Here is a 14,488-nt window from a genome sequence, read left to right as displayed (position 1 = left end):
AAGAGAAATTTCAATCTTATTTTTCTTCTCAATCAAATCTCAATTTCTGAGAATATATTCAGCCAATCATTATTTTTTTTATTTTGTTTTATTTCTTTTAAATTAAATAAAAAACTAAAACTAAGAAAAAGAATCACGTGCATTAGGCAAAAAATGCTAACCAGTTAGTTACTCAGTGCTAAAGAAAAGAAGAAACTCTGAAAACATGCTTGTTTCAATATGCTGTCAATAAGCTTATATCTAATACAACAAACAAAGGAAGCAGCACAACAATAAGAATTCCAATACAACGTGGTATACCAAATGTAAATGTGATGAAGCAGTAAAAAATTAGCCTCCAGGGAGTGAGACATTAATATCAGTTGGGTTATTCCTGGTATCCGTCGGTACTGGAATCACAGACCAATTATCTGCCCGGAACGAAGATGAAGACGACAGAACAGTTACTGGATCAGCAATAGACACAGGAACAGCTGCAGTTGGTGTTGCTGCTGATAATGTCTCCAGTTTATGTTTCTTTGGTTTCTCATGTTGGTTACCTGCCAAGAAACTGCCTACCACTACCTGATGCATATCAATCAATATGAAATAATGATTAGAATCACTAAAATATGTTTTGTTAAAATTATTTCTATGAGCTTTTCTGATAAAATTATTGAAATACCCTAAAAAGAGCTTTAGGAAGATCATAGTCATAAGCTTATTATTATAAGTTGTTCTCGAGAGGTAATAAGCTCAGTGAGATCTTCCAAACACCCTTAGGGTATGTATGCTTCTTTAAGCTTTAAAATAAGTGATTCTAAAACATCTAAAAAGGTGATTTTCGTTCATATAGCTTTAATGCAAATCAGAAGTTGTTTTATGTTTACCCATGGTTATAAAAAGTGTTTTTTCTACATTGTCTCTGCTCTTCTGCAGCAGCCTTTTTTTGGAAGCTGGAAAATATAGCTTATCATAAAAGCTGAATTCCAGCTATGTCCAGATTCTGTTTTTTCAATAATAGCCAACATATAAATGGCAGAAGTAATTTTTTTTATAAAAAAATCAGTTTGTTTAGTATAACAAAAGGGTCTAACTTGTCACCGCGTAGTAGTTACTGGCAAATACAAGTTACTAGACATTGGATCGTCAACTTCATTCATCCAACACTTCAATAAAGGCACGTTGTTCAGCATTATGAAGCTTATTTTTCTAGACCTATTATTCTCTGAACCTGGAAAAGGTTGGAAAGTATATACATACCTGCACAGGACCGGCAGCCACCAATAGACCAGCTACTCCACCACCTACAACACGACCATCTGGACTTGCTAAAGAAACACTCATGCCGCCTGATCTGCTCCGTGTTCCGCCACTGTCATTCGGCATGAATGAGCCGGATAAAGACAAAATTTCAAACCGTCCCTGTAGAAACAACAGCAAGAAGGATGGGGTTTTCGCTTTTCATGAACAGCAGTGGCTTTTGAAGGCTAAGCAAATGGTAAAACATAATGCATGAGGACAGAATGAAAGGAAACAGCAGGATGAGCTAAGGTTTTGATCAGGTTCAATGAAAATGTTGTTGAGTAAGTAGCAGCAAAAATCACAGCAAGGAAATGGTGAAGCAGAGTTGCGGACTGTAATAGCAGTTTTTCTTCTAACAAAGCACATAGTTAAGGCTATAAGTCAAAGAAATAAGCAAGGAAGTGTAGATGGTGTGCCAAATAATTAACAGAAAACACCACAAATAAATAAGGAGGAAAATCAAGTTCCAAAAAGCAGCAGTACTGCATTAGCATTATTTTTAGACCATGTAGATCATCAAATCTAATATGGAATAACGTGAACTTTCTCTTCTCCTATTATCGGTTTCCTAACAGCATCAAGTGTTCACGATAAGAGAATGCTCATTTTATTCCACATCATATTAGCCTGTTTTAAAGGCATATAACATAAAATCCTTATCGTGCATCCTTTTATTAGTTACATCACATCATCAACAATAAAACATTAGCAATAAGTAATAACTTCACACTGGAATAATATTCAAGCAAAATGATTATCATAATTAGGATGATTGGTGTTAATAGAAGGAAGAAAGTACAGGTTCTCAATAAGGTCATAAATTTTAAAAATAAATAAATAAAAAAGACTGATGAAACCAGTGGCTGGCACACAACTTTCATCACTGAAAGATACACAAAGAAACAACAAATGAGTAACAAACTACAAATAAATTTCACATTTATTCATTGAATGCTAAAAAGATAGCATCAGTGTACATAAATGCTTCACCTCATATGTCAATGTGCCTCCAGAAGAATCAGGCTGACGTAGTGTGACACTTGATATTACCCCATTTGCAGAAAGAATGCATATAGCTTGTGGTCCTTGCTGAGAAAACGATATTATCTTCATAGTAACATCCTAAGACAACCAAAAGAGAGTAGCAGTCAACCATATATATTTTTTCTCACTGCTTACAGTAAGGTAGAAAATTAATATAATTCTTCCACGAAATTTATTTAAAGTTGGTCTTCAACCCATGAGAATTATCATTACATGTTCCACCATCAGAAGTTTACGCGGTTACCAATAAAGGAATAGACAAAAAAGGTAAAATAAAATCTTTGCATTCGATAATATGAGCCAAACATAGTGAATTGATACAGCTGACACTTACTTCTCCGGAATTAACAGTGATGATATGAGGTGTAAAATTAGCACCAACCGAGCATGGAACCCATTCACCTGAAGAAAAGGTATAATTAATCATAAGTCATAGCTGACCATGAAAATGTTCCTAATCAAAAATGGAATTGATGAATACTATCCAAATTTCTATTATAAGGCATCCTGCATCCCTCATTAAAAATCAAAGCAACATAAATAATATGAAATTGAAACCTCTGTCACCATCTAAAGTAGCAACAATTTAGAATTAGGTCTTAACACAGAAGACAACACATCCATTTGGAGTGTATGTGCCTCTTATATCAGGTAGTCATATTGGAAAACAAATTAAAAGTTTTTTTTTAAAAACTGAAAATGTTATAATGCAAAGAACTACTTTAAATTCTGCATCAGATTTGTTGAATGAATATTACATTAAATTTATTTTGTTTGCGAACCTTCAAGCTTTCCTTTAAGAACGGTTCTGGTATTTTTTTCTGTTTGCCACTAAAGCTATCCAATTCAATGTAAGGCATGCATCAAGAGGTGCTTACAGCATACAAAATTGCTTGATTAGTTAACCAAAATAGAGGCTTATTCAGAGTAAAAATGAAGCAAAAAAGGCAAGCATAAAATGAACATGAAAATTAAAATTGTTTGAATATCAGATTATTGGTCAAGCGTGTAAAACCATCTAATATCAAATTATCATACAACAAATACCATTATGAAGCTTAAAATATCCCAATTTATATAACACTCTTCTTCAGTTCTTCAGTTATTGGATTGGAAATTAGAATTCCGATTAAAAATGTTTATGCTTTTCATTGCAAACAACTAACCATTTAAACGATTAAATCTCAGTATATCATTCAATAAACACAGATACGCTTGCAAATAGTCATCATATCGTAATAATCCATGTCAACCTTGTTATCTAACAAACTATATGGAAGGAAGGACCACCTAACAACATGATCTAACTAACCCATATCAACCTTGTTACCTAAAACACTGTCTGAAAGGAAGGACCACCTAACAACAAGATCTAACTACTAAACACAAAGTAGAGTTGATGAGAGGAGAACAAAACCACAAGCTGATGTCAACTTGGAGTCTTGGACTTTGGACCTCTTGATAAAAATACACATTAATGCAAAAATTCTTTAATGACTGCAACCCTATAAGAAAGCAACAACACTGGAACCATCACACATAAGGGGTCCAGAACCAAATAACTATAGAACCAAGTAGGGGGAAATATTAAAAAAATACATTTTGTTCTCTTTCTGACTGCAAGTTGAAGACATGCTTTTTGAGTCCAAGTCTGTTCAACGACAGTAGCAGATTTTTGCAGGCAGCACAACCCATGATAAACGTTTGAAGTAATAAAAACAGAGATTCCACCGTTTCATAACTGAACCCACAAAGCTATGCCACTTTTGAGGACTACCACAAATATCAATATAGGACTAAGGGCACCCAATCAATAATCAATCGAAGAGGCCCCACATCGTCAAATTTAGCATCTTACCACTCCCTCTAAGAATTCCATAGCTAACTTGTTGGTCTAGTGGTGTAAGATTTCGTTAGATCCTCAAGATGATCAAAGTCTCCTTAGAGCGATATTTGTTGGGACGTGCAGTCACGCACTCCAACAGAATTAGTGACTTACCTAAAAGGATGGAGAGATATTCTTGGTAGTACAAAAAAGAATTTCATGGCTATAAGGCAAATCACAATTCCAAGTTTCCAACATAACATAAAAAACACAGACACTACTAAAAAAGTCTAAAACTTGATACTCAATTCAAAAACCCACATAGCAAAAGAAAGAGAATTTCTTCACTACCTATATTCTCCACCTCAAATCTGGTTTTGCTGACAGAGCTAACTGGCCGCACTTTCCCGCGCCTCTCCGCCGAGAAATCAATCACCGGCGGCAGCGACGGCGGAGCTGAAGAAGATATTGGCCTGGGAGACAACGCCATGGACACTGAGCCGTCCGGTGCATACTTTCTCGGCCGACCTCTCTTCTTCTTCACCGGCTGCATCGACGGAACACCGCCTTGAGCTGCCGGAACTGCTGTCAAAACGGCGGATCCAGCTGCCGGAGCATCGTTTTCAGTCCTTTGAGCTACATGGTACTCTGCCGGAGCATCCGATCCCACCACCGTAATCCCACTGTTAGTACCACCTTCTCTTCCCTCCATAGTTAAATTAAACCCGTATAGTTAAACTAGTGTTATGCAAAACAAATGAAAATTTTGAACTTGAAAATCAAATTAAGATCTTCAAATCTGAGTTTAATTGAAACGGGAGGCTGAAGAAAAAAATGTTTACCTTTGCTCAATTAGCATAAACTTTGTCGTTAAAATTAATTGCGATGAAATGGAAAATAAAAAATAATAATAATTCTGTGATCTAAAATTTTCCAGTGAAAAATGAAAAATGATATTCAAGTGCTAAGAAAATAGAGGGAAATGATTTTGGAGGAAAGAAAGAACGAAATTTGTGGATTTTTGAATATTTTTGAGTTTTGCAATGAAATGAAAATAGAAAGATAAAACGAATCCTTAGTTCTTGTTGTTGAGGTAATAGGGTTCCTAACTTTCATATATTATTACAATAGTGTAGGGAAAAGAAAACGCAATGTAATTATTTTAGTTAATGATATTTAATGAATGTAACTATATTGTTTTGGTTGGAATCTGGTGGAGAAATATATGATATAAACTAATATTAAAGCTGTTGATGGAGCTTTTTTTTTTCTTGACTCAATTTTCAAATTAAATCATATAAAATATGTTTTTGTGGGATAGTGAATCCCGGGGAAGAAATAAAAAACAATGACTACACATGCTACCATATGGATTGAATTAGGTGAATGAAAAGTTAATTAAGTTGCCAAGGCCTTGAAGGAAAAAAGGTAAGCTTGTCTTGGATTGGCACAACACAATATTCAGATTAAAAATTTAATTGTGCCTTCTTTTTAAGATGTGAAAGTATATTTTTCATAAATAAATGAAATCTCATGTCTTGCCTAACTATTGATGAGCCTTTTTTAAAAGTATTATTGTCATTAATAAACTCTCTCTATAACTCTTAGGACAATTATAATTATAACTACTGTTTCATTTTAATTTTTAAACATTACACACTGTAACATTGATTGATCTAAATTCGGGGCGCGGGGAGTTTCAAGAACAGCATAACTCTTTATACCAACCATTCATGACAACTGATTTTCCATAAATGTGAATTTGACATCATTAGTTAGAATATGCATATATTGTAGTTCACTGTTTAGGAGCAAAATATATAATTTTTTCTTCCAAAGAAGGAACTATGTTTTTAACGTAAATTTAGTTAATTAAATTATGGGAAATGAAATATGAATAGTCTGTAGGGTCAAATCGATGTTATGCTTGGACTATTACTTTTCTCTCTAACATTCCCTATGTGTCAATATTTTTTAAATTAAATTACATCTTACGAATTTTAAATTAAATAGTTTAAAATAATCAAGTTAATGCAGTCTAATAATTTTCCCCCTCCACGTACAGTCTAACTATATTTCTTTTTTTTGTATAAATATGAATGCCAAAAGATAAGGTTTTTCTTTCACACTTAGTCAAATTATCCCTCACACTTTCATCAATAAAGTTGTATACTAAACTATATAACCAAAGAGAAGAGTGATTCAAAGTTCATCATGGGGATACATAAGGAATATATATGTTGTCTCAAAATGTATATCATTATATATATATCATTATATCTTAAGACAGAAGATGTATTTCCCGTCATTAGTTATTCCTTAGTAGTGGATGCACATGTATGAGAATAAAAGATAGTGCTCTCTCTTCATCATGTGTCCTTATCCTTTCCAAAGAAAATGGTTATTTTAAGCACATAGTGGAATCATGCCTGTTTTAAACAAGCACACGTATATGACCATCCTAAAGCAAACAAACCATATCTTTGCCTTTGCCAACACAAACAAAAGCATGTTCAAAATCATGACCCTACTACTAGTCTTTTACATTTCTTTAACTTTGCCTTTTACATGTCCATTACTTCGGCCCGTTGGATCAAGAATTTGTTTGAGACCCAATATTTCAATTAATGATTCAAATAGTTTCTTTCTAAATGTGTTGTGCCTAAGGGTATTACCAACTTTTCATGGAAAATAATGTATTTAGCACTCTTGAAAGCTGGTATATTTACTTTTCCAATGAAATTTCGCTTTAAAGAATGTTCTTTTAGAAATGTGTCACTAGACATACATTACAAATCTCTTAAAAAAATTTGGGTTGCTCACAAGTTGTGATCTTCTTTAATGAAAAAATACTTTTACATAACACCTTTTAATTTTCAACTTAATTACATTTGACGAGTATATAGCTTTAGAAAATTTACAAATTTTCTTTTAGATCTATATTATAATTACATTTATTTTTTCTTAAAGATGATAACTGAAATTAATCTAATCTTTTGTGACATGATTAAGCTTTTCAAAATAAAAATTAGATAGAGTAATTAAGATATATGTGAATGAAGGCCATGATAATTTATTTTTTCAAGCCTAACAACATATTATATAGGTCTCTTTAGTTAAGCTAAAGAGATTGTTTATGAGTTATGAGGGAAAGGGAAGGAAAGAGATAGGAAATGGAAGGAAGGGAAATTGAAGAAAATCATCCTCTTGTTTAGAAGTATAAAATTTAGAGACAAACTAATGATAATATAAGTATATTTTTATTTTTCCTTTTAAAATATAATTAATAATGAGAAATTCACAATAATGTATAATTATATAATATTACTAAAAATATTTTGACGATATTTTACTTCCAAAAAACCCTAAACTGAAGGAACTTTAGAAATAGACGTATGGAGGGTTTTAGAGGGTTTAAGAAATCCTCCAAAATCTTCTCATCTCTAAAATCATCATTTCTCTTCCCCTCCAAAATACCACAAAGAAAGCCTAAAGTTCCATGTCAAATTTCTTCCACTTCACATTTACATGGGGCATGCACCCACCATCCACAATAATATATAGATCTTTCGATGGGACAAGTTTTCATGTGAATAAAATTAGTGGAACCTTGGAAAAAGGCATAAATTAAAATGGAGGAATGAATACAGTGATGTATATTTTTATTTCATTACTATCACATAGAAATTAGAATTACTATCACATAGAATGATAGAAGGGATAAAGAAATATAAATATCACAAAAATAATTATTGAAATTTGAAGATAGAAAGCTCGTATTCAACTAAATATACCAGTTGAATTTAAAAAATTAATCAACCGCTAAAATTAATAATCATAAAAAAACTGGATATGTACAACTTAGCTAAGTAGTGTATGAACAATGAACCAAATTTGAAGTGTCTACCTAACTTGTCTCTAGGCCCCAAGTCTATATTTCATATCACAACCTTCCCCACCAACAACAACCCCTTCAGCAATAACCACACTCCCCTAATTCAAATCCTTCATTCCCTCCTATTAAAGTCACCAACAAATGCACCTAACCAAGATAGATCTCCCATGCAACATAGCCAAGCCAAAAGCATAATTGATTAAGCCAAACTCAAAATCCATCGACCAATAGCACCACTTGACCGAGGGAAAACTAATGTTGACCGAGGAATTGTGACTTATGACCGAAGAAATAAGAAGCCCATGCACCACAATGCATCGCCCACTGTGCATCAGCCTGAGGCTCAACTCAACACTCTGACCGTAGCACACAGGCCTTGGCGCATGATTTCTGACCGAGGCGCCCAGGGCCTGGTGCATCAAAATCTGACCAAGTCTACTGATCTGGGCGCATCATGACCGAGGATGCTCTGGCGCTATGCATCCTGGGCACACCATTTTCTGGTTAGCCATGGCGCGTCAATTTTGACCGAGCCATGGCACCTCATTTTCTTTTGAGCTGAGCCTTTTTTCCTTTTTAGGCTTTTCTCATGGGCTTTTCTTGTTTATCTACCTTCTAGATGCTTCTTAGAAGAATTTTGTTATAGGCTATTATGAGTTAATTTGGCTCCTAAAGTGGTTAGTAGTTAGTTGCTTGCTCTTGAAGCAACAAACTACTACCCTTTTTTTCAAAATAAAAATTAGATAGAGTAATTAAGATATATGTGAATGAAGGCCATGATAATTTATTTTTTCAAGCCTAACAACATATTATATAGGTCTCTTTAGTTAAGCTAAAGAGATTGTTTATGAGTTATGAGGGAAAGGGAAGGAAAGAGATAGGAAATGGAAGGAAGGGAAATTGAAGAAAATCATCCTCTTGTTTAGAAGTATAAAATTTAGAGACAAACTAATGATAATATAAGTATATTTTTATTTTTCCTTTTAAAATATAATTAATAATGAGAAATTCACAATAATGTATAATTATATAATATTACTAAAAATATTTTGACGATATTTTACTTCCAAAAAACCCTAAACTGAAGGAACTTTAGAAATAGACGTATGGAGGGTTTTAGAGGGTTTAAGAAATCCTCCAAAATCTTCTCATCTCTAAAATCATCATTTCTCTTCCCCTCCAAAATACCACAAAGAAAGCCTAAAGTTCCATGTCAAATTTCTTCCACTTCACATTTACATGGGGCATGCACCCACCATCCACAATAATATATAGATCTTTCGATGGGACAAGTTTTCATGTGAATAAAATTAGTGGAACCTTGGAAAAAGGCATAAATTAAAATGGAGGAATGAATACAGTGATGTATATTTTTATTTCATTACTATCACATAGAAATTAGAATTACTATCACATAGAATGATAGAAGGGATAAAGAAATATAAATATCACAAAAATAATTATTGAAATTTGAAGATAGAAAGCTCGTATTCAACTAAATATACCAGTTGAATTTAAAAAATTAATCAACCGCTAAAATTAATAATCATAAAAAAACTGGATATGTACAACTTAGCTAAGTAGTGTATGAACAATGAACCAAATTTGAAGTGTCTACCTAACTTGTCTCTAGGCCCCAAGTCTATATTTCATATCACAACCTTCCCCACCAACAACAACCCCTTCAGCAATAACCACACTCCCCTAATTCAAATCCTTCATTCCCTCCTATTAAAGTCACCAACAAATGCACCTAACCAAGATAGATCTCCCATGCAACATAGCCAAGCCAAAAGCATAATTGATTAAGCCAAACTCAAAATCCATCGACCAATAGCACCACTTGACCGAGGGAAAACTAATGTTGACCGAGGAATTGTGACTTATGACCGAAGAAATAAGAAGCCCATGCACCACAATGCATCGCCCACTGTGCATCAGCCTGAGGCTCAACTCAACACTCTGACCGTAGCACACAGGCCTTGGCGCATGATTTCTGACCGAGGCGCCCAGGGCCTGGTGCATCAAAATCTGACCAAGTCTACTGATCTGGGCGCATCATGACCGAGGATGCTCTGGCGCTATGCATCCTGGGCACACCATTTTCTGGTTAGCCATGGCGCGTCAATTTTGACCGAGCCATGGCACCTCATTTTCTTTTGAGCTGAGCCTTTTTTCCTTTTTAGGCTTTTCTCATGGGCTTTTCTTGTTTATCTACCTTCTAGATGCTTCTTAGAAGAATTTTGTTATAGGCTATTATGAGTTAATTTGGCTCCTAAAGTGGTTAGTAGTTAGTTGCTTGCTCTTGAAGCAACAAACTACTACCCTTTTTTTCTCTTGTATATATAGAGGTGCTTGATCACTTCTTAATCAATGAAAATAATAATCATGAGGTCTTTCATTCAAAACAGCAATATGGTATAATTCTCTCATGTACTAGACTTTAGTAAATTTCAGTACAAGAATACGAAGTCCATATTTATTTGATGATTTAAAAATAAACTTTAATTAAAAATAATTTAAAATTTGAGCCATTAAATTTTTAAATAACATATATTATCATCCCATTCAGTACTGGAGATAATATTTCAATAACCGGATCTTTATCCTATCTGGGTGCTTCATATTAAAGTTGCATTAATACTAAAGTTTTATTGCTACTAAAGTTTTATTAGTAACAGAAATTTACTAATATTAAAGTTGTATTAGTAACACGAAAGGATGGCCATACTGGAATTCATACTGTCTAGTTCAAAAGTTGTATTAGAGTAATTCATTTGGCATTAAACAAACAAATTGAAATTCATATTGGTGGTGCAGTAAAGAGAACCCAACAACATTTCTAATGTGTTTGAGGTAGGGTATTAATTGTATCAAACTCAAATCTGAAATTTGATATAGGATAAAACCCAAACCTAATCGCAGCAGATTTTCCTTATTATATTTGAGTTGGGTTCGGACGGATACTCACATGTTCGATTTTCATTGTCATCCTTAATTGGGAAGATTCAAGTATTGGAATGTGAAAGGTTATTGTGGATTTGATAAATTATAACTTCTTTATTTAAAAGTAGTTTAAAATTTAGATTGGTCAAAAAATTTCAAGCACTTGTGTTATCATTTTCATCAAGAAGAGAGAGCATATGCATCTTTTAGCATTCGCATTACTTATTGCTTTTGCTACGGGTTTAAAATTTAAATACATTGATATTTGCTAGGGTTTAACCAATGTGTAAACATAGAAAAATGACACTTTTACATATAGAATGAGTTATAATACCATTCGTGTTAAACTAGAGCGTCAAAAGACATTTTTTGTAATGTGTTCTATATAAAATTAATATATCTGGATCGCATAACTCATGTGAAATTTTGCATGCTTGGAGGATGTAATCAAGAATCATGCTAAGTAAAATATATTTCGTTGAAGGTGAGGATAATGAATATTATCTTGTCTAAAATCTGGAGCATATGGTTTTTTAGTGCTCACAATTCTAGTTACTTACTTCTCATTACATAACTTGTGGTTCATGAGTATTTATATTAATCAAGTATTCTAATGATGTCTTATCTTTTAGTAAAAATAATTGTCATATGTCCCTACATTAATATTGATGTTGATTTTGGTAGTTAATGACTTTTGCTCAAATTATAATAATAAATAATACTTATTTCTTTTTTTGGAAATCGTGATATATGATAAAACTGAACTATGATTCCAAGATAAAGTCCTTGGATGATTAATTTATCGTTGTTTGATAGAGATTGAAGTGCATTCATTTGTGTTTTTTAAGAACTAACAAATTTAGGCATTATATTTTCTGTCACAAATTATATGGCTTGTTTCTTATAAAGTTCTCTTGTGATCCTTAAAAAGTGTTTAGGTAAAAAATAAATAAAGGTATTATTGCATGTGGTGACTAATTGCTATTTTGCGGGACAAAAATGTTTTCGATATAATTAGAATGCAATTAGAAACGTTTTCAATATAATTTCTATACATTATGAATTTATGATCATGGAGGGTATTTTTCAGTGACTTCGAGGAGAAACTTGAGTACAGGAATGCTTGAAATGGTGTTGACAAACAATTTAACCACTGTACATGGAGTTTGAACTCTCTCGTCTGGAATATGCCTACACGATTTTGAGTTGTGACCAAGATTTATTGGCCAATTATTTTTCGGCATATGTACGAATTTGGGCACATACAATCATACATATGTATTTTTAACACACTTATTAAACTTGATGATTTGCATGGACCGTACTTAGTTCCTCTGCATCATATTTTGAAACATATGAACTCGTTGGTCACTAGCAAGTATTTGTGCCTTGGCATCTGCTTTCACCCAGTTTGTCTTCACAATAAACACCAAATCAGCGTCAAGCAGGCAACAAAACCTGTAATAAGTTCAATGAAGAGTCCAACAAGGCCATGATGAAACTTGAAGGCCAAAAGCACACCTAGTGGCAGAGCCAAGAAATAAAATCCACCAAGACTAGCACACATGCCTAACCAAGGCCTAGCTATACCACGTAATATGCCCCCACAAACTGCCAATGGAAAATTAAACACTTCCCCTAGAGCCATCAGCAACATTGTCTTCTTTACACCCTTTATAATTCCCTTGTCATAGCTATATAGCGCAGCCCAACCCCCCCTAATAGCCACCTTCAATAAGCCGCCTATCCAACCTAAGATAAATCCCAAGGCCAGAGACACAAGTGCCAATCGATATGCCTTGTCAGCTTGATTGGCTCCAAGCTCATTCGACACACGAGTGGAGACAGAAATTCCAAGTGATAGAATCACCGAGAAAAACAAATTTTCCAAGTTTAGCATTCTATGAAGCACGGATACTGATACATGTGTCGGGTATGATACATCGACACATATTTTTTTCCAAAATACAGGCCATACTTTCAGGGATACACGTATAAAATAATAAAAAACACATAAAATATGATAAAATTATAAGTGTAAATCAAAATATCCAAGGTAAAAAATATAATGGAAATTTAAAATCACTGCCCTCGATACCAAATCTATCTTATTCTATTTTAATGAAAACGAATCTATCCTAAAATCACTGCCCTCCATACCAAATATATTTTATCATATTTTAATAAAAACGAATCTATTTTATCATGTTTTATTGGAAACAAATCTATCTTATCTTGTTTTATTGGAAACGAATCTATCTTATCCTGTTTTATTGGAAACGAATCTATATATCCTATACTTTACTGAAAACGAATTCATATATCCTATATTTTATTGAAAATGAATCGGATACGTGTCTTAATATTTATTTATTTTATTTTTTTAATTTTTGGATACTTTATAGATACGTATCTTTCGCGAATCCGAGCGTATCTGTGTCGTATACATGTTTTTGACTAATCAGTGCTTCACATATAGCCAAAACTCCCACAGCTTCTTGTGCATTTTTCAAGTGGCCTGAAAGCAAGATTAGAATCTCATAGCACCACCACTCAAGGCATGTGTTGAAGCAGCATGATCCACCAAGCTTGACAAACCTAATCCAATCCTTAAGACTCTGATCCTACCATCCTCCAACCTTCCACCTACTTCCCTTTTTCTCAAGAATCAGAACATAAATGGCCAACAAAACTACAATTATAAGATCTGTTATCCAAACAGCAATGGAAATTCCTTTGAGCCCCATGGCCTTTGAGAGCACTATGTTAATTGGTATGTGGATAATTAATGCTGCAGTAGAGATAAACATAGTAGGAAGAGTTATGCTTTGAGAGCTCAAGTAGGCTTTTAAGGGACAAAAGAATGAAGTGACAAACAAGTCAGGTACGAGATAGGAAACAAAGTTCCTAGCCACAATTGAGATGTCTTCTTGTTGGCCAAATCTAATCAAAACTCTGTCAATATGAAGCCACAAAAAGGTAATCGGAACTGATACCAATAGTAACAACAAGATTGTCATGAGAAGGGTCTTGTGAAGGAGCTTGATATTTTGAGCACCTTGAGCTTGTCCACAGATGGCTTCCACGGCACCACATATACCATTCAAGACAGCAAAACCGGTGACGTTAGCAAACGGACCACGAGCGGGCCGCCGGCTAAGGTGAGCTCTCCTAGGCGTCCCAAAAAAACTGTTGTGATTGCTGTCTTGCCAAACCAAGCCAAGTTCATAACCGCTATTGGAAGTGCTAGTCTTGCTAGGACTCTTACCTCTGGAATCAGCATGTCCTTGTTCAGCATGTCGGCATATCCATGTGCTGGTGGAGGAAGTGTAGCAGGCTGGTTAGTTTTATCGTTTAATTTAGATGTAGATGACATTTTTGCTTAGCTAATGTTTTGCTGAGATTATTACAGTGTTCCACCTTTATGTCTTTTTTCCGTTTAGGAAAGCTGAATTAGATTAATTGGTTAAGGTTGAGTGCGTAAGAGTTTTGTG

At 33.9% G+C, this 14,488-nt stretch overlaps 1 protein-coding gene and 1 pseudogene across 2 annotated transcripts; both read right to left on the bottom strand.

Moving 5' to 3' along the window:
• On the bottom strand, nt 180-5,264 carry LOC109331817 (AT-hook motif nuclear-localized protein 1). Of its 2 annotated transcripts, none has more exons than XM_019566554.1 (6): nt 4,996-5,264; nt 4,505-4,891; nt 2,663-2,730; nt 2,275-2,406; nt 1,243-1,404; nt 180-564 (listed from the first exon to the last, which is right to left on the bottom strand). In XM_019566554.1, the coding sequence occupies exons 2-6, from the start codon at nt 4,863-4,865 to the stop codon at nt 331-333; spliced, it is 957 nt and encodes a 318-aa protein (XP_019422099.1). In that variant the 5' UTR covers nt 4,866-4,891; nt 4,996-5,264; the 3' UTR covers nt 180-330. The 2 variants fall into 2 exon arrangements, with proteins under 2 accessions (XP_019422099.1, XP_019422098.1); XM_019566553.1 differs by having other exon boundaries at nt 4,505-4,854.
• LOC109331680 lies at nt 12,061-14,374 on the bottom strand (annotated as a pseudogene).

The sequence above is a fragment of the Lupinus angustifolius genome, chromosome LG17, assembly GCF_001865875.1.
Source record: "Lupinus angustifolius cultivar Tanjil chromosome LG17, LupAngTanjil_v1.0, whole genome shotgun sequence".
Lineage (NCBI taxonomy): Eukaryota > Viridiplantae > Streptophyta > Magnoliopsida > Fabales > Fabaceae > Lupinus > Lupinus angustifolius.
Note: the sequence above shows the minus strand (reverse complement) of the source record. Positions and strands in the feature narration are given on the sequence as shown.

Bases quoted from the DNA above. Each gene is read 5' to 3' on its own strand.
- LOC109331817 (XM_019566553.1), bottom strand. The intron at 2,407-2,662 runs GTAAGTGTCAGC...TGGTTGTCTTAG, and splicing joins TCACTGTTAATTCCGGAGAA to GATGTTACTATGAAGATAAT. The intron at 1,405-2,274 runs GTGAAGCATTTA...TTGTTTCTACAG, and splicing joins GAGGCACATTGACATATGAG to GGACGGTTTGAAATTTTGTC.